Raw genomic sequence first — 21,729 nt, 5'->3', positions numbered from 1 at the left:
GGCATGGTGGAGGTGCCTTGCGTGGTCGTGTCCCGACCTTCATCTCTACATACTAATACTCAAAAGACATTTATAATTTTGCTATGTGCATGCTACTTTTATGCCATTATTACATATATAGTATTGGCACCTTATAACATTTTATTGGACTAACCTATTAATGCAATGACAAGCGATGGTTGTTTTTCATGCATGTTTGGAGACTTTGCAGAAAAATACCGTTTTCGTCAAAAAGTTATGACCGCAAAATTTTAAATCCGGGGCACCACTATGTAGCCATGAGCTGTCGGGGGGGGGGGGGGTACCCATGCGGTGGGATTAAGTTGTTATTTTTTGGGGCCTACAAATCATATGTTCTGGGGATCCAATCGATACCCATGGGGTAGAATTTCATATCCGTGCATTTTCCATTATTTATCTATTGAACTAGAACCAATGAACACCAAGTTATACCCATATCCTGATCGAATCGACAATATAGTTGGAGTAGAAGAATAGTGGAATTCAGCTTCGGGGTCGTTAAAGCAAGCACATTGTGGTGTCATTGTGCCAAAAAAATACTTTTGTTTGCCACCATGTGTACTTAGTTGTGATCCACATCAAAATGGTCAACTGCATGCTACGTTTACAACGGAATACAACACCCAAACTAACTGCTAACCATCAGAGCTTTTTCTTCTTCTTACGTTTCTGTCTCTTAAGACTAGTCACAGTGGAGAGTAAATTAGAGTAGTAACATGCATATGTTACTAGTCTATGTTACTACCTTCACAATGGGTAGTAACATATGTGTTGTGTCATGCATCACCTCATTTATTATGTTGTAGACTCATCTTTTTTTGATATGTGTGATGTTACAGTAACTAGTTATGTTATCACATGTCTCTTTTTCTTCATTAATTACATGCCATATCATTTATTTTTGTCTAGATAAGTGTGATGTTACCACCTATATTACTTCCACTGTGGCTAGTCTGAGTTTGACTTTGTTGATTTCATCACCCGTTATCGAGATGCTGCTGCTTTGCGGGCTGACCTTTTCTTCTAATCCTTTCAATAGTCAACTCTTCTTCCTAGGCCTTGAATTCTAAACCACCAATTTCCTTCCGAACTCCTTTTGAATATGAATATGCAAAAAACACACATAGGAGACATCGCCCACTAGCGCTGCTTTTTGGGCCAGCCCACTTAGGAAGGCAGCGGTAACATTTTAACTGATCTTTGGAAGGTTCTAGAACCTTCTACCCTATTTTGGAAGATTCTAGAAGGTCTTGTTCACCGTGTTTTTGTTTTCTCTTTCTTTTCCTTTCTTAGATATCATTATTATTTTTCCTTTTTAATTAGTGAAGATATGTCAAACTCACGTACATTTTTCCGTTTTGTGTTTTTCTTTTAAAATTCACAAATATTTTTCGAAATTCTGAAATATTTTTTTGAATCCAAGGACATTTTTTAATTCATGAACATTTTTTGAAACAAGTGAAACTTTTTAAAATTAACTAAGATTTTCAATTTCGTGAATATTTTTTGAGTTATAAAAAAATTTGAACTCACAGACATTTCTCAATTAGTGGACATTTTTGATTTCATGATTTTTTAAATTGGCAAATTTTTAATCCGTGGAAATATTTCAATTCATGAACATTTTTTGAAATTTCCGGTCATGTTTTCAATTTGCCAACATTTTTTAAACTTGTGAAAAAAAGTTCAATTTTTTGAACAGTGTTCATGTTAATAAAATAATAAAAATATAATTTAGTGAATTTTTATATTCATTAACGTTTTAACAATTAAAATAAAACCTACCGAAATAAAAAACAAAGTGAAAAAAAATCCAAAGAATGACAGAAAAAGGAACGCAAGTCGCCCGTCGGCCCGTGTGCGCCAGGCCACGTAGGTGCGCGTAGTACGGTTGGAGCAGCGGCCAGTGGTTAGGTCTCCATTTCGTTCAGCTCGAGCGCGACAGCCATGGCTTCCCACCACCCGCCGCCGCCGCCGCCGGAATACCGTAGACCACCCGCTGGAACCACCATAAGCTCCCTCGGCGACGACCAGCTCCGAGAGATCTTCCTCCGCCTCCCGGACCTCCGCAGCCTCGGCTATGCCGCCTTCACCTGCCGCGCCTTTCTCGGCGCCGTCCGCTCGTCGCGCGCCTTCCGCCGCCGCTTCCGCGAGCTCCACGCACCCCCGCTCCTCGCTCTCTTCCTCACACCCTGCATGCACACCGTACCAGCCTTCCCCTCCTCACGGCGCCCCTCCGCCGGATTCAGTCCCCTCCGAGACCACGCCGCCGCTTCCGATTCCGAGTGGGGACTCGATTTCCGCGACATTGCCTATGACGACGGCTTCATTTGCATCGAAAACCGGAGCACCAAGCAGCAAGCTTTGTACAATCCCCAAACAGCTGCCCTGATTCTCCGCCCCAAGGAGGACCACGACATGCCCTACGGCAGCTCCCTTGAGTTCCACACACTCTCCCCCGGAGAGGATCAGAGGCCGTCCCGTGTGGTCTGTGTCCGCCACGACTACTCATGGGCTTGGGTACGCGTCGCCGTCCTCTCATCCGACACCATGGAGTGGCAGATCTTACCGGATACTGCGACGCCGCTGCCCGAGGGCTCCAGGCACGCAGACAGCACGGTGGTGGATGGGTTTATCTGCTGGGAATTCATGTCCCTGAACGAGGTATCTCTCACCGAGTACATTTTGGTGCTCAACACGGATACCTTTCAGTTCTCTCGAATTGATCTGCCTCCGCCCTTGAGAGTGGTCTACCCAAAATTTAAGATTGGTCAGACCAAGGATCGGAAACTCTGTATCGTCATTGAGAAGGATTGCACGCTTTTTCTTTGGATCTGCACAACCGGTGATGACGGCGTCCAGAGATTTGCGCTGCACAGTACGTTCCTGCTGCACGCTAGATTTATGGAGGTCACCAGCTGTTCAGTGGAAGATAAATTCTCTGTGCAGCTTATGACGGTCTTCAATGGCTTTGTGTACCTTTCTATTTGCCCCTGGAAGAATTTCAGGGATAAGTACAGATCCCCTGAGTGGTTCATGTCTTTCTCTCTGGAAACAGCGGAGCTGAACCAGCATTTCAAGAACAGAAAGCGAATTGGCTGCCCTGTCCATCCCTATTTGGCCTGGCCTCCTTTGGTAGACAACACGGTGAGCCTATTCTTGTGTCTGACCATGGTGCTAAGGATTCCCTTTTATGTTTGGTCCGTAGATTGTATGCTATGAAGTTTCCTGAGAGGATTGGATTGATGTATTGCTGTGAAGATATGCCATCGAGTTTTTTTTGTCAAAGTTACATGTCTTTTGCATAACTCATAGTAGAGGAGCTGATAGTGATGTTCCCGTTCCTTCCAAAAAACAGTAGGCGACCTCAACTACTTGTACATTGCTGCAAGGATGCAAATTGTCAAGGGTTTCTGCAGTTATATGATAGCATTTTGATACATATCTCCACATACATAATCCATAACTAGTACTACCTCTGATCCATAATAAGTGTCGCAGTTTTGAACTAGCCCCAGTTCAAAACTGCGACACTTATTTTGTATTGGATGGAGTATATGAATAGCTAGATTTGTCAGTGGTGTTTAAATATTTGGAGGGTTTAGATTATATGATAACATTATTAAAAAGCTCCACATACATAATATATAACTACTAACTAGTATATGAAAAGCTAGATTTGTCAATAGTGTTCAAGTCCTGGAAACAGCCTCTTGCAGAAATGCAAGGAAAGGCTGCATACAAAAGACCCAAAGTGGTCGAAACCTTCCCCTGACCCTGCGAAGCAGGAGCTACGTGCACCGGCCTGCCCTATTTTTAGTGTCTAAATATTTGGAGGGTTTCTGCAGATTAAAAGATAGCATTAGTATAAAGTTCCACATACATAATCTATAACTACTACGTAGTGTATGAATAGCTAGATTTGTCAGTAGTGTTTAAGTATCTGGATATGGATAAGTTATATGCTCAATGGTAAGTTACGTTTTCTTTCTCCCTTTACATTTTTCCTGTCTTCTACATCAGTTCTAAATTTACATATTATTTAAAGAATATGTGTTTCATAATTTCATGCCAGTTAGAACTGAGCATCTGCCAATATATTTGTACGCAACATGATTCAAGCTTTGCATTCAACTGTAAGATAGTAGTACACATGATTATCCCCATGTCACTTTCTAACCTCTTCCATGTTTTCGGAGGGACGGTACATATATTTGTTTTCTAGGTGCATATTTATCTCTTATAGTAGTTAATCAATCTAGAGTTTGAATAGGCCATGTTCTTTAGAAAAAGACTGTCCAAGAATAGTGAACATCTTCCTATCTGTTTCCAAAACAGAAAACATATTCAACTCTGTTTCTTTTTCTCTTGAACCCAAGTATGGATGTGTTTTTAATGATCAAATCTTAACCGTTCATTTCTTTTCTTAAATCTTAACTGTTTTATAAAAATAATAATAATAGTTAGATAGATTCCAATTGGATAGAGGAGTTTGTATCCAATATATATTTATTTGGTTTCTAATTAGGGCTGTTAAAGCCAATTAAATATCAACCGTCGTTAACTCTGTAAAATCTTCACATTTCTTTTCTATTCCAGATACTGGTTTGTCACTTTGACTCCTATAGTTAAGACACTCAAATCTAATTAAGTTTTAACCATTTTTCATCCATCAAATCTTAACTGTTATCTTTCCATTGCTTTCGTATTATAATGACAGCAGAGTTAAAATGTTCTAGATGGTAGTGGTGTATCAGTATCTTATTTCACTTTCATCGCTTCTGTAAAAGCTAGATACAATGATCTGTATCACATACTCCCTCCGTTCGGAATTACTTGTCGTAGAAATGGATGTATCTAGACATATTTTTAGTTCTAGATACATCCATTTCTATCCATTTCTGCGACAAGTAATTCGTGACGGAGGTAGTATTGGTCTACACAAACACTTGTATTCCTTTTTACACTGAATTTCCTTTTTGTTACAGGAGGATTCAGAATATGAAGTTATTGGAAACAGCGTTGGAAGTGTTGGTCCTGAGAGCACAGAAAAGGATTCATCGTTTCTTATAAAAACATTACGATCATTCAAAGAAGCTTTGATTAAGGATGATGACGCAAATGTTGCTGAGATTGAGGCCTTCTTACTTTGCATTGATGTCGATGATGAGAAGAACTCTCTTGTGAGGAAAATCATTGCTTTAGATGAATTATTGATAACCGTGAGAGATCGTATCTTGAGAGCAGGTGCAGACTCTGAATTCTACAGACTGAGAGCAGGTGCAGATTCTGAATTCTGCAGACAGAAGACAGAAACAGAGAGCTGGTGGCAAATGTGCAAGGGGAAGTTATGGAGAGCTTTCTTCGGTAGCTGAATAAGTCTATCAGGAGTAAGGGCCTGTTTTGTTGGAGCCTTGATAGAACTTGCCTGGCCTGATAAGTGCTTGTGCGTGGTTTGCTTGGTGTCCTGAGTGCTTGGCTTGAGCTAGCATGCCGTGCTGTTATCCTGGTTGAGGCAGCTGGAGTTAGCAAGGAGTTTAGTCGAGGGTGTCTGCCGATGCCATCCAAAAATAGGTCTTAGAACTTCATGTTTTCTCAGGCAAAATTCGTATGAATATCAGGCTACATTCAGGCGATACTGTTTGTCAGGCACAGAGCTCAGGGTAGCAACCACACAGGTAAGTGAGCTTTTGTTGAAATGCGTTGGTACTCTAGCTTTTGGATTCTGTGATGACGATGTGCTAAGTTTAATGTATGTTAGTTGAAACAGTGATGATTGTAACCATAGTCAGTATTCAGTATGACTGGTTGGCAAGAGACCAAGTCAGTTTTACTCTGGAGTGTGCACCAAATGCACGTCAGTTTGTATTACGACTTTTAGACACATATAATTATTTCCTGAATTTTGTGAACAAATGGTTATGGCATGTTTGCAGTTAACATTGGGAGCAGTAGACAATTCTATGCTGGTAGCAAGGGTTTTTTTTTTTTTAAGAAAGGAGACATTGGGAGGCACTATGCTGATAGCAAGTGCTCTCCTGTTTCCATGGAGTCCTGTACAGGCACCAAAGGCATCTTCTATTGGCACGACCAGTGTCACGTTGACGTATATTCTATTTTCATTATATATACTCCCTCCTTCCATCTATATAGGGCCTAATGCGTTTTTTAAGACGGTCTTTGACTATTGACACGATTAATAATACATGACATGCATAATGTGAAAATTATATCATTGAAATCTCCTTTCACATACGAATTTGACGGTATGCTTTGTGTAAGTTGCATGTCATATATCGTTGCTCTAACATTTGGTCAAAGTTAGCCTCGAAAAACGCATTAGGCCCTATATAGACGGAAGGAGGGAGTATATGGAAAATAGACATGGCTAACATGCCATTACCTGAACCTTAAGCACACCCCAGGTGTTGCCTTATTTTTTGTAATTAAGATTTCGGAAGAACATTATTTCAGTTTATTCTAAATCATTGTATACAGAAAAGGCTAAAAAAGATAAACTGGAACAATGAAATAAAAATTGAAGATAATATGTGTTCACAGGATGCACCACACGCATAACGCTTCAGCACAACGGCAAACCTGAACCGTTGGCTGAACAGCGAATGTTTTTCTTTCCTATATATATGTGAACATCAAAGATTACTCTCTTGTTGGTTGCCCCCCCCTTGAGAGTGGAGTTTCTGCTCCGGGGAGTGCATGCCGTCTTTATATTTCGTAAAATTCAAAAACTATGTCAAAAGATTTACTTCCTCCGTTCCTAAATATAAGTTTTTTTTAGAGATTTCAAATGAACTACCACATACGGATGTATATAGACATATTTTAGAGTGTAGATTCACTCATTTTGCTTCGTATATAGTCACTTGTTGAAATCTCTAGAAAAACCTATATTTAGAAACGGAGAGAGTATAAAACAGTGCATGACTTTCATTGCCCGTGTTGTGAGTGGTCACACGGGATGCGGTCTGCCTGTCGTGGGGTGCATGACTGCCTTGGTGTACGCACATCACTTCCCTGCCTGTAGGTTGCGGCACCGCACAACCCTGCAACCCACGTCCGTAGCAGCACGCGGTTATCAAACCCAGGCAACGGCCGCCCCTCCGATTTGGGGGACCGCCGCGCTAAATGAGGACTTTATGTTGGAACTGTCGTGGGATTGGCGACCCCGCGACGGTTTGTGAGCTCCGCGATCTAGTGGAGGCTTGTGCGTCGGATGTGCTTTGCATAGTTGAAACTCAGCTTGCGAAGTATAGGGTGGAAGGTTTGGCGGGTAGTCTAGGCTTTAGTGGTAGTTTTGGAGTAGCTAGTAGTGGTCGTAGTGGAGGCTTGTGCTTGTACTGGAAGAATAATGTTGCCTTGGAAATAAAAAGTTTTTCTCAATATCACATTGACTCTGTAATTATAGAACCGGGCAAAGAACCATGGCGTTTGTCTTGCTTCTATGGAGCTGCAAACAGGAGTCTTAGATACAAAACTTGGGACACCATACAAAACTTGGGACACCATGAAGTTTTTGCGAGGAGAAAACTAGCTGCCATGGCTCTGCATGGGTGATTTTAATGAAATTCTCCGTCCAGAGGAGCAGATGGGACCGAATGAGAGGGACAGTGCACAAATAGCGGGATTCAGAGAGGCTGTCGATGTGTGCGAGCTTGCAGATCTTGGATACAAAGGCCTGGATTGGACGTTCGAAAAAAGAGTGGTCGGAGGAGAATATTGCCGGGTCTGACTTGACCGCGACCTTGCAACTCCGTCATGGTCGGCTATGTTTCCCTTTGCTTCAGTGGAACATCTCACGGCGGCAAAATCAGATCACTGTCCAATTCTTTTGTTAAATGAGTTGGAAGCTAGTAACTTGAGAGTTGCACTAAAGAGGCCGTTTCGTTATGAGTGTATGTGGGAGACTGAAGATTCGTTCAGAGATACAGTGGTACAAGCTTGGCGGGTCAATCATCCTGCTACTACGGTAGCTGAGCTTGCAGCTAAGTTGACCGCTGTTGCATCTTCTCTGAAACACTGGGGGAAGACTACTTTCGGCTCTGTGCGACAAGAGTTGAGGAAACTCAGGCACGAGCTAGCTGAGTTGCGTGCTGATCCTCTTCGTGTTGGTCCAAGCGAGAAGGAGAAAAGGATCCAAAACTGCATAGTTGAAGTATCTTACCGAGAGGAGATCATGATGCGACAGAGATCGCGTATTCGGTGGCTTTCAGCGGGAGACAGCAACACCAAGTATTTTCAGAAGAAAGCCAGTGCTAGGAGAGCAAAAAACAACATTACGCAATTACAACGCCAAGATGGATCAATGTGTACGGACTCGGCTGAACTAGCAGATATGGCAAGTGCTTTTTATGCCAATTTGTATGCTACAGAGGGAACTATAGGTATGGAAGAGGTTCTGTCACATATACCGACCAAAGTGGATGCAGGCATGAATGCTGGCCTTGATGCTCCTTACACTAAGGATGAGATTAAAAATGTGCTCTTTCAGATGTTTCCCACTAAGGCTCCTGGACCGGATGGTTTTCCGGCTCACTTTTTTCAGCGGCACTGGGAGTTTTGTGGTGATGAGGTAACAGGCATGATCACTAGGGTGCTCAATGGAGATGACTCACCGGAGGAAATCAACCACACGTTCATCGTTATGATTCCAAAAATAGCAAGTCCAAAATGGTTAGGACAATTTCGACCTATAAGCCTTTGCAATGTGATCTACAAGATCACATCGAAGGTCTTAGCAAACAGGTTGAAGATTATACTCCCAGAGGTTATTTCTCAAGAGCAATCAGCTTTTGTTCCTGGACGCCTTATAACGGACAACTTTATCATAGCATACGAATGTCTGCATTACATGAAAACAAGGAGAGCCAAGGGGAATCGCTATTGTGCACTCAAGCTAGACATGATGAAAGCTTATGACAGAATCGAATGGCCATATCTGGAGGCGGTTATGCTCAAGATGGGCTTTAGCCCGCGCTTTACTACTACGATTATGAGGTGTGTCACTTTAGTTTCTTTTTCTGTCCTATTTAATGGTGGCATCTTGGATGATTTCAGGCCCTCAAGGGGGTTACGGCAAGGGGATCCCAGCTCCCCTTACCTTTTCCTATTGGCTGCGGAGGGCTTGTCTTGTTTGCTAAAATCGGAAGGCCTGGGTGTTCGAGGCCTGTCGGTAGCTCATCGGCACCAGCCATCAATCATCTTCTTTTTGCCGATGACAACCTTTTATTCTTTGAAGCGGCAACTGACAGTGCATCCAAGGTGAAGGACCTTCTTGACATATATTGTGCGGCATCTGGCCAACGCATCAACACAGATAAGTCGTCGATATTTTTCAGTAAGGGTGTTCCGGAGTCAGCACGTGTTGATATTAAAAATGTTCTTGAAGTTCAGAATGAATCTCTGAACGAGAAGTACTTGGGCCTGCCTACTGATGTAGGTAAGGCTAAGGAGGGCTGTTTCAGGTACCTGAAGGATAGAATATGGAAACACATACAAGGATGGATGGAGAAATGCCTGTCGGTGGGGGGAAAATAAGTCTTGATTAACTCAGTTGCTCAATCCATACCGACCTACTCTATGGCGTGTTTCAAATTACCTCGGGGTTTATGTGAACATATCAATGGTCTCCTTTGGAAATTCTGGTGGGGCAGTAAGCAAGGCCAGAGGAAACCAGCATGGGTATCATGGAAGACGATGTGCAAGCCAAAGTTCATGGGAGGTATGGGGTTTCAAGATGTTGAGCTCTTCAATCTAGCGTTACTTGCTCGGTAAGTTTGGCTCTTGTTACATGATCCGTCCTCTCTCAGTGCCCGTGTCTTGAAGGCATGTTACTATCCACAATCTGATATTTTGGACGCCACCTTGGGTACCCGCCCGTCTCAGGTTTGGCGCTCACTTCTGGAGGGGCGAGATGTGTTAGCACTCGGGATCATCAAGAGAATCGGGTCGGGTTCCACTACTCATATTTGGCAAGATAATTGGCTGCCACGGGACTTTAAGTTAAGACCTCTATGTGCTATTTCGGCTAGCCCTCCACAATTAGTTTCTGAACTGATTGAGCCCGTGACTAGGTCATGGAAGAAGGATATTTTGGAGGAGCATTTTGTTCGCCCGGATGTGGATGTTATCTTGAACATACCACTGAGTTCTAGAATACAACATGATTTTTGGGCATGGCACTATGACAGGAGGGGTGTCTTCTCTGTCCGATCAGCCTATAAAATGCTAAGTGGGATTAGGCAGCAGCGAGAAGATTGGCTCAAGTAGAGGACGAGCCGGTCGAATGTGGTAGCTGAGCGTCATTCCTGGTCACAGTTGTGGAAGGTTAAAATACCATCAAAGGTGAAAGTTTTTGTATGGCGTCTATCACACATGTCACTGCCAACGGGAACTGTAAGACATGAGAGGAAGATGGCGACCTCGCCGGCCTGCTCTATATGCAACTCAGCTAAAGATTCTTGGCGGCACTCGTTGTTTGACTGTCGCATGGCACGGTGCGTCTGGGCCCTGGGGGATGGAGAAGTTCTTGAGCATTTTCTATCCAACAGAGTGGAGGATGCCCGCCTTTGGCTGTTTTGGTTGTTTGAAACGATGAACCAACAAGACCTGGCAAGAGTGCTCATTACAATGTGGTCGATTTGGTGGGCGAGGAGGCGTGCAATACATGATAATGAGTTTCAAAGCCCTCTGTCAACTATGTGCTTCATCAATAGGTATTTGGAGGATTTGGAGATTGCTTCGGTGAGGACAGTACAACCAACTATGGGGCCAGCCCAGCCTCGTGTCCAGAGGTGGATCGCTCCGGGTGAAAACTCGGCAAAGATAAATGTTGATGGAGGACTTTCACGCAATGGACGCATGGGCGCTGCTGCAGCTGTTTGTCGAGATAAGGATGGCAAGTATCTAGGAGCCTCGGCGATGATCTTTGAAGGACTAGTTGATGCACCAAATATGGAAGCTTGTGCATGCAATGAAGCCCTCTCCCTTACAAAGGATCTCAACATATCACATTTGATAATAGCTTCAGATTGTATGCAGGTTGTCTCGGATATCAACCAGGGTGCACATTCATCTTATTCCATGATTCTAGATGAGATTAGAGATAGAGTAAAGGATTTTGTTAAAGTTACTTTTCGGTTTGAGGTTAGGGAGGCGATTTTTTTTTGAAAGAAAAGGTGGCTGAATGCCAACCTTATATTTCAAAACAGGATAAAACCTGTGAAAAGTAACATGTTACATTAGGCTTGTGAAGTGCACCTAGGTGCAAGATCACAAGTAAGAAGAGATTGGTAAGGGGGAGGAAGACTACAGGAGCAAGGAGGAGACAACAACAACAGGGTTGGCAGATTAGCCAGTAATCAGAGTACACCAAAAGAGGAGGTCAGTCTTGTCTTGCTGCCTGTTTGCCCTATTGCTCCATAGTCGAATGAGATCAACTGTATAGTATTTGATATATGGCTCAGACCATAGCTTTGAATGAAAAACTCGATCATTGCGGCATGCCATGCAGCGACAGCGCAAGCAGCAAAAACCACATTCCATTTGCGCCTAAAATGCAACCGCCCACCAGCCGCTTCGACAAAAGAAAGGATGTCAGATGATGCATGCGCCAAGGAGCCCAATCCCAAGGTGTTCCATAAAGCAGACGCTGCCCTGCAATGCAACACAAGGTGACCAATGCTCTCCAACGCAGGGCAGGTATCGCAGTCGGCAAACGGAGCAATGACAGACCAACTTTTCCTGAACAAGTTGTCCATGGTGTTAAGCCTCCCCCTAGAGGCAATAATAAATTAGTTATTATTATATTTCCTTGTTCATGATAATCGTTTATTATCCATGCTATAATTGTATTGATAGGAAACTCAGATACATGTGTGGATACATAGACAACACCATGTCCCTAGTAAGCCTCTAGTTGACTAGCTCGTTGATCAATAGATGGTTACGGTTTCCTGACCATGGACATTGGATGTCGTTGATAACGGGATCACATCATTAGGAGAATGATGTGATGGACAAGACCCAATCCTAAGCATAGCACTAGATCGTGTAGTTCGTATGCTAAAGCTTTTCTAATGTCAAGTATCATTTCCTTAGACCATGAGATTGTGCAACTCCCGGATACCGTAGGAGTGCTTTGGGTGTGCCAAACGTCACAACGTAACTGGGTGGCTATAAAGGTACACTACGGGTATCTCCGAAAGTGTCTGTTGGGTTGGCACGAATCGAGACTGGGATTTGTCAATCCGTGTGACGGAGAGGTATCTCTGGGCCCACTCGGTAGGACATCATCATAATGTGCACAATGTGATCAAGGAGTTGATCACGGGATGATGTGTTATGGAACGAGTAAAGAGACTTGCCGGTAACGAGATTGAACAAGGTATCGGGATACCGACGATCGAATCTCGGGCAAGTATCATACCGATAGACAAAGGGAATTGTATACGGGATTGATTAAGTCCTTGACATCATGGTTCATCTGATGAGATCATCATGGAACATGTGGGAGCCAACATGGGTATCCAGATCCCGCTGTTGGTTATTGACCGAAGAACGTCTCGGTCATGTCTGCATGTCTCCCGAACCCGTAGGGTCTACACACTTAAGGTTCGATGACGCTAGGGTTATAAAGGAAGTTTATATGTGGTTACCTAATGTTGTTCGGAGTCCCGGATGAGATCCCGGACGTCACGAGGAGTTCCGGAATGGTCCGGAGGTAAAGATTTATATATGGGAAGTCCTGTTTTGGTCACCGGAAAGGTTTCGGGGTTTATCGGTAATGTACCGGGACCACCGGGAGGGTCCCGGGGGTCCACCAAGTGGGGCCACCAACCCCGGAGGCTTGTGTGGGATAAGTGTGGGAGGGGACCAGCCCCAGGTGGGCTGGTGCGCCCCCCCACAAGGGCCCAAGGCGCTTAAGAGGTGGAAAGGGGGCAAATCCTAAAGGGGTATGGGCCTTAGGGCCCATCCTAGTGTGCCTCCCTCTCCCCTCCCCTCTTGGCCGCCTCCCCTTTCCCATCTAGGGCTGCCGCCCCCTAGGGGTGGGAACCCTAGAGGGGGCGCACCCTCCTCCCTCTCCCCTATATATAGTAAGGCCTAGGGGCTGCCCATAACACGCGATTAGATCTCTCTCGTTGGTGCAGCCCTCCCTCTCTTTCTCCTCATATCTCGCGGTGCTTAGCGAAGCCCTGCAGGATTGCCACACTCCTCCACCACCACCACGCCATTGTGCTGCTGCTGGATGGAGTCTTCCTCAACCTCTCCCTCTCTCCTTGCTGGATCAAGGTGTGGGAGACATCGTCGGGCTGTACGTGTGTTGAACGCGGAGGTGCCGTCCGTTCGGCACTAGGATCTCCGGTGATTTGGATCACGACGAGTATGACTCCATCAACCCCGTTCTCTTGAACGCTTCCGCTTAGCGATCTACAAGGGTATGTAGATGCACTCTCCTTCCCCTCATTGCTGGTCTCTCCATAGACAGATCTTGGTGACACGTAGGAAATTTTTGAATTTATGCTACGTTCCCCAACAGTGGCATCATGAGCTAGGTCTATGCGTAGTTTCTATGCACGAGTAGAACACAAAGTAGTTGTGGGCGTTGATTTTGTTCAATATGCTTACCGTTACTAGTCCAATCTTGATTCGGTGGCATTGTGGGATGAAGCGGCCCGGACCGACCTTACACGTACTCTTATGTGAGACTGGTTCCACCGACTGACATGCACTAGTTGCATAAGGTGGCTAGCGGGTGTCTGTCTCTCCCACTTTAGTCGGATCGGATTCGATGAAAAGGGTCCTTATGAAGGGTAAATAGCAATTGGCATATCACGTTGTGGTCTTTGCGCAGGTAAGAAACGTTCTTGTTAGAAACCCATAGCAGCCACGTAAAACATGCAAACAACAATTAGAGGACGTCTAACTTGTTTTTGCAGGGTATGCCTTGTGATGTGATATGGCCAAAAGGATGTGATGAATGATATATGTGATGTATGAGATTGATCATGTTCTTGTAATAGGAATCACGACTTGCATGTCGATGAGTATGACAACCGGCAGGAGCCATAGGAGTTGTCTTTATTTATTTATGACCTGCGTGTCAACATAAACGTCATGTAATTACTTTACTTTATTGCTAAAGCGTTAGCCATAGTAGTAGAAGTAATAGATGACGAGACAACTTCAGGAAGACACGATGATGGAGATCATGATGATGGAGATCATGGTGTCATGCCGGTGACAATGATGATCATGGAGCCCCGAAGATGGAGATCAAAAGGAGCAAAATGATATTGGCCATATCATGTCACTATTTGATTGCATGTGATGTTTATCATGTTCTTGCATCTTGTTTACTTAGAACGACGGTAGTAAATAAGATGATCCCTCATTAAAATTTCAAGAAAGTGTTCCCCCTAACTGTGCACCGTTGCGACAGTTCGTTGTTTCAAAGCACCACGTGATGATCGGGTGTTTGATTCAGACGTTCACATACAACGGGTGTAAGACAGATTTACACACGCAAAACATTTAGGTTGACTTGACGAGCCTAGCATGTGTACAGACATGGCCTCGGAACACAGAAGACCGAAAGGTCGAGCATGAGTCGTATGGTAGATACGATCAACATGAAGATGTTCACCGATGTTGACTAGTCCGTCTCACGTGATGATCGGACACGGCCTAGTTGACTCGGATCATGTAATCACTTAGATGACTAGAGGGATGTCTATCTGAGTGGGAGTTCATAAGATGAACTTGTTTATCCTGAACATAGTCAAAAGGATTTCGCAAATTATGTCGTAGCTCGCGCTTCAGTTCTACTGTTTAGATATGTTCCTAGAGAAAATTTAGTTGATAGTAGCAATTATGCGGACTAGGTACGTAAACTGAGGATTGTCCTCATTGCTTCATAGAAGGCTTATGTCCTTAATGCACCGCTCAGTGTGCTGAACCTCGAACGTTGTCTGTGGATGTTGCGAACATCTGACATACACATTTTGATAACTACGTGATAGTTCAGTTAAACGTTTTAGAGTTGAGGCACCGAAGACGTTTTGGAACGTCGCGAAACATATGAGATGTTTCGAGGGCTGAAATTGGGATTTCAGACTCGTGCCCACGTCAAGAGGTATAAGACCTCCGACGATTTTCTTAGCCTGCAAACTAAGGGAGAAAAGCTCAATTGTTGAACTTGTGCTTAGATTGTCTGAGTACAACAATCGCTTGAATCGAGTGGGAGTTGATCTTCCAGATGAAATAGTGATGGTTCTCCGAAGTCATTACCACCAAGCTACTAGAGCTTCGTGATGAACTATAATGTATCGGGGACATATATGATGATCCTTGAGATATTCGCGATGTTTGACACCACAAAAGTAGAAATCAAAAAGGAGCATCAATTGTTGATGGTTTGTGAAACCACTAGTTTCAAGGAGGGCAAGGGCAAAAAGGGATGCTTCATGAAACGGCAAATCAGCTGCTGCTCTAGTGAAGAAACCCAAGGTTGAACCCAAACCCGAGACTAAGTGCTTCTGTAATAAGGGGAACAGCCACTGGAGCAGAATTACCCTAGATACTTGGTAGATGAGAAGGCTGGCAAGGTCGATAGAAGTATATTGGATATACATTGTGTTGATGTGTACTTTACTAGTACTCCTAGTAGCACCAGGGTATTAGATACTGGTTCGGTTGCTAAGTGTTAGTAACTCAAAATAAAAGCTACGGGATAAACGGAGACTAGCTAAAGGTGAGCTGACGATATGTGTTGGAAGTGTTTCCAATGTTGATATGATCAAGCATCGCACGCTCCCTCTACCTTCGAGATTGGTGTTTGCGTTGAGCATAGACATGATTGGATTATGTCTATCGCAATACGGTTATTCATTTAAAGAGAATAATGGTTACTCTGTTTATTTGAATAATACCTTCAATGGTCTTGCACCTAAAATGAATGGTTCATTGAAATCTCGATCGTAGTGATACACATGTTCATGCCAAAAGATAGTAATGATAGTACCACCTACTTGTGGCACTGCCACGTAAGTCATATCGGTATAAAACGCATGAAGAAGCTCCATGTTGATGGATCTTTGGGCTCACTCGTTTTTGAAAAGTTTGAGGCATGCGAACCATGTCTATTGTTGTATATGCATGAAGAAACTCCATGCAAATGGACCGTTTGGACTGACTTGATTTTGAATCACTTGAGACATGCAAATCATACCACATGGGCAAGATGACTGAAAGCCTCATTTTCAGTAAAATGGAACTAGAAAGCAACTTGTTGGAAGTAATACATTTTGATGTGTGCAGTCCAATGAGTGCTGAGGCATGTAGTGGATATCGTTATGTTCTTACTTCACAGATGATTTGAGTAGATGTTGAGTATATTTACTTGATGAATCACGAGTCTGAATTATTGAAAGGTTCAAGTAATTTCAGGGTGAAGTTGAAAGATCGTCGTGACAAGAGGATAAAAGATCTATGATATGATCATAGAGATGAATATCTGAATTACGAGTTTGGCACAGAATTGAGACATTGTGAAAATTATTTCACAACTAATACAGCCTGGAACACCATAGTGTGATGGTGTGTCCGAACATCATAACTGCACCTTATTGAATATGATGCATACCATGATGTCTCTTATCGAATTACCACGATAGTTTATGGGTTAGGCATTAGAGACAACCACATTCACTTTAATAGGGCACCACGTAATTCCGATGAGATGACACCGTATGAACTATGGTTTAGGGAAACCTAAGCTGTCATTTCTTAGAAGTTTGGGGCTGCGACGCTTATGTGAAAAAGTTTCAGGCTGATAAATGCATCTTCATAGGACACCCAAAACAGTTGGGTATACCTCCTGTCTCAGATTCGAAAGCAATAAGGGATTGTTTCTAGAATCAGGTCCTTTCTCGAGGAAAAGTTTCTCTCGAAAGAATTGAGTGGGAGGATGGTGGAGACTTGATGAGGTTATTGAACTGTCTCTTCAACTAGTGTGTAGCAGGGCACAGGAAGTTGTTCCTGTGGCACCTACATCAATTGAAGTGGAAGCTTATGATATTGATCATGAGACTTCGGATCAAGTCACTCCCAAACCTCGTGGGATGACAAGGATGCGTACTACTTCAAAATGGTACGTAATCCTGTCTTGGAAGTCATGTTGCTAGACAACAATGAACCTACGAGCCATGGAGAAGCGATGGTGGGCTCGGATTCCGATAAATGGCTCGAGGCCATAAAATCCGAGAGAGGATCCATGTATGGAAACAAAGTGTAGACTTTGGCAGAACAGCTCGATGGTCGTAAGGCTGTTGAGTGCAGATGGATTTTAAAAGGAAGACGGACAATGATGGTAGGTATCACCATTAAGAAAGCTCAACTTGTCGTTAAGATATTTTCCGACAAGTTCAAGGAGTTGACTACGATGAGACTTTCTCACTCGTAGCGATGCTAAGAGTCTTTTGGAATTATATTAGCAATTACTGCATTATTTGTGAAATCTTGCAGATAGGATGCCAAAAACCATTGTTTCCTCGACGATTTTTGAGGAAAGGTTGTATGTGATACAACCGGAAGGTTTTGTCAATCCTGAAAGATGCTAATAAGTATGAAAAGCTCCAGCAATCCTTCTAAGGACTGGAGTAAGCATCTCGGAGTTGGAATGTATGCTTTGATGAGATGATCAAAGATTTTGGTGTATACGAAGTTTATGAGAAACTTGTATTTCCAAAGAAGTGAGTGGGAGCACTATAGAATTTCTGATGAGTATATGTTGTTGACATATTGTTGATCAGAATGACGTAGAATTTCTGGAAAGCATATAGGGTTATTTGGAAAGTGGTTTTCAATGGAAAGCCTGGATTAAGCTACTTGAACATTGAGCATCAAGATCTATAAGGATAGATCAAAACGCTTAATGGTACTTTCAAATGAGCACATACCTTGACATGATCTTGAAGGTGTTCAAGATGGATCAGTCAAAGAAGGAGTTCTTGCCTGAGTTGTAAGGTATGAAGTTAAGACTTAAAGCTCGACGACGGCAAAATAGAGAGAAAGGACGAAGGTCGTCCCCTATGCTTAAGACGTAGGCTCTACAGTATGCTATGCTATGTACCGCACCTGAAGTGTGCCTTGCCATGAGTCAGTCAAGGGGTACAAGAGTGATCCAAGAATGGATCACAGGACAGCGGTCAAAGTTATCCTTAGTAACTAGTGGACTAAGGAATTTTCTCGATTATGGAGGTGATAAAGAGTTCGACGTAAAGAGTTACGTCGATGCAAGCTTAACACCTATCCGGATAGCTCTGAGTAGAGATGCCGGATACGTATAATGGAGCAACAATTTAGAATAGCTCCAAGTAGAATAGTTATTTGGAATAGCTCCAAATAGAACATGGTAGCTACATCTAGGAGATGACATAGAGATTTGTAAAGCACACACGGATCTGAAAGGTTCAGACCCGTTGACTAAAACCTCTCTCACAAGCAACATGATCAAACCCAGAACTCATTGAGTGTTAATCACATAGTGATGTGAACTAGATTATTGACTCTAGTAAACTCTTTGGATGTTGGTCACATGGCGATGTGACCTGTGAGTGTTAATCACATGGCGATGTGAACTAGATTATTGACTCTAAATATGCCCTAGGGGTGGGCACGAGCCTGAAATCCCAATTTCAGCCCTCGAAATTCGATCGTCGGTATCCCGATACCTTGTTCAATCTCGTTACCGGCAAGTCTCTTTACTCGTTCCATAACACATCATCCCGTGATCAACTCCTTGATCACATTGTGCACATTATGATGATGTCCTACCGAGTGGGCCCAGAGATACCTCTCCGTCACACGGAGTGACAAATCCCAGTCTCGATTCGTGCCAACCCAACAGACACTTTCGGAGATACCTGTAGTGTACCTTTATAGCCACCCAGTTACGTTGTGATGTTTGGCACACCCAAAGCATTCCTACGGTATCCGGGAGTTGCACAATCTCATGGTCTAAGGAAATGATACTTGACATTAGAAAAGCTTTAGCATACGAACTACATGATCTAGTGCTATGCTTAGGATTGGGTCTTGTCCATCACATCATTCTCCTAATGATGTGATCCCGTTATCAACGACATCCAATGTCCATGGTTAGGAAACTGTAACCATCTATTGATCAACGAGCTAGTCAACTAGAGGCTTACTAGGGACATGGTGTTGTCTATGTATCCACACATGTATCTGAGTTTCCTATCAATACAATTATAGCATGGATAATAAACGATTATCATGAACAAGGAAATATAATAATAACTAATTTATTATTGCCTCTAGGGAATATTTCCAACAGATACAGGGCAGCCGAGGAGCTGGGCAATCTCATCAGCCACACACGCATCCATAGAGACAGGCACGAGCGTGCTCTTGTGGAAGTTGATCTTCAGCCCAGAGAAATCTGAGAAGCAGGTGAGGATGCTCTTGATGACAGACGCCTGTTGCAAGTCACCCCGAAACAGAATCAACGTGTCGTCTGCGTACTGTAGCACTGGGAAGAAACTGTCCGAGCCAAGGGGATGTAGCAGGGTACCCTCCTGGAAGTGGTGACAACATATCCTCTGCAGTACGTCCGCAACCAAAATGAAGAGGTACGGGGACAGAGAATCACCTTGCCGGAACCCTCATTTGGCAATGATAGGATCACCCATCTCACCATTGATCAGAACTCGAGAGCGCCCGGTGGAAAGGAGAGAACGAACCCACTGATTCCAGGGGGAAGGGAAACCCCGGGCCTCGAGCACTTGATCCAGACAGTGCCAACTGACAGAATCAAAAGCTTTGTGAAAATCCAACTTCAAGGCAACAACTGGCAACCTCCGTTTATGAGCATACTGTATCATCTCAGCAGCCAAAGCAAAATTTTCCACGATTGATCGGCCACGCATGAACCCAGATTGCAGAGAGTGAACTAAGTCAGGTATCCTCTTTTTCAGTCTATTAGCCATTACCTTGGAAGCCAACTTTGGCGTACTGTGCACCAGAGAGATTGGCCGGTAGTCACGCAGCTCTAAAGGAGTGTCTTTCTTAGGCAGCAAGGTGATGAACGCAGTGTTGATTCCATCCAAGCTCACATTATTACTATGAAAATCACCGAAGAACCGGAGGAGGTCCTCCTTCAGTAGGAGCTTAAAGGCTTCGTAGAATTCGTTCGTGAAGCCATCCGGCCCCGGACTTTTGTTGTTTGGCAACCTGTCAATGGCCTCCACAATTTCAGCCCAAGAGAAAGCCTCAGCGAGCTCTGACAAGTCCGTATGCTGATACAACGAGCTTAACTGGACAGAAGGCCTTGAAGGAGCAGGTTGTCCAAGTATCTCAGTAAAGTAACTCGTAGCCAGGCTGAGCTTTTGGCAGTTCTAAAAGTCCTCCACCCCATCTTTGACAATAACCTTGATGTTGTTTCGACGTGCTTGACAATTGGCAGCTGCCTGAAAAAACTGACAGTTTTCATCGCCTGAGACACACCAGCGAACCTTAGCACGTCGTCTCTAGAAGGCCGTTTGCCACATGATAAGCTGTTCTGCCTTAGCAGAGGCAAACTCCCTCAAAACAGACTCCAAAACAGACAAGTTGCATCGTTCTTCAACAACATTGAGAAAATAGACCACGTGTTTGTTATTCTCTATAAGCAGCTTCAAGTTGGATTGTCTTATGCACCAACTGCGAAGAGCAGCCCTTGTTCTCCTCATCTTAAAGTTTATGATAGAAGCAGAGGATTGTATGTCTCTGATGCCCCTTGACCAACAATCAACAATGATATTTCTGGCCTCCTCGATCTCCAACCAATGATTTTCCAACCTGAAAACCTTACTCTTGGGCGTATCCGCAGAGAAAGACACGAGGATGGGCACATGATCTGAAGTGGTTGTTGATACGCCGGTAGCTGCTGACTGTAAGAAGCTAAGATTCCACACCGCATTAACAAGCACTCAATCAAGGCGGGCTAGAGTAGGCGACAGCCTCTTGTTGGACCAAGTAAAGCGCCTATTGTCAATTTGAACATCATCCAGATCGTACTCGCGGATCTAGGCGTTAAAAGCCTCCATCTGTTGGGGAACGTTGCAGAAAACAAAAATTTTCCTACGGTTTCACCAAGATCCATCTATGAGTTCATCTAGCAACGAGTGATTGGATGCATCTACGTACCTTGTAGATCGCGAGCGGAAGCGTTCAAAGAACGGGGATGAGGGAGTCGTACTCGACGTGATTCAAATCACCGGAGATCCTAGCGCCGAACGGACGGCACCTCCGCGTTCAACACACATACGGTCAGCGTAACGTCTCCTCCTTCTTGATCCAGCAAGGGGGAAGGAGAGGTTGAGGAAGATGGCTCCAACAGCAGCACGATGGCGTGGTGGTGGTGGAGCTGCAGTACTCCGGCAGGGCTTCGCCAAGCTCTATGGAGGAGGAGGAGGTGTTGGAGAGGGAGAGGGAGGCACCAAAGGCGTAGGTCAGAGGTCCTCCATCCCCCCCACTATATATAGGGGGCCTAGGGGGGGGCGCCGGCCCTAGGAGATGCAATCTCCTAGGGGGGGGGGCGGCCAAGGGGTGGGGGGCTTGCCCCCCAAGCAAGGGGCGCCCCCCTTTAGGGTTTCCCCACCCTAGGCGCATGGGCCCTAGGGGGAAGTA

At 44.1% G+C, this 21,729-nt stretch overlaps 1 protein-coding gene across 1 annotated transcript; it reads left to right on the top strand.

The window, feature by feature from the left end:
* Positions 1-1,889: 1,889 nt before the first annotated feature.
* Positions 1,890-5,932, top strand: LOC125539791. Its single transcript, XM_048703307.1, has 2 exons — positions 1,890-3,168; positions 5,010-5,932. The coding sequence occupies exons 1-2, from the start codon at positions 1,969-1,971 to the stop codon at positions 5,394-5,396; spliced, it is 1,587 nt and encodes a 528-aa protein (XP_048559264.1). The 5' UTR covers positions 1,890-1,968; the 3' UTR covers positions 5,397-5,932.
* Positions 5,933-21,729: the final 15,797 nt, after the last annotated feature.

Source organism: Triticum urartu, chromosome 2 (genome assembly GCF_003073215.2).
Source record: "Triticum urartu cultivar G1812 chromosome 2, Tu2.1, whole genome shotgun sequence".
Taxonomy (NCBI): Eukaryota; Viridiplantae; Streptophyta; class Magnoliopsida; order Poales; family Poaceae; genus Triticum; species Triticum urartu.
The sequence above is the reverse complement of the archived record's forward strand: the minus strand, read 5'-3'. Positions and strand labels throughout refer to the sequence as shown.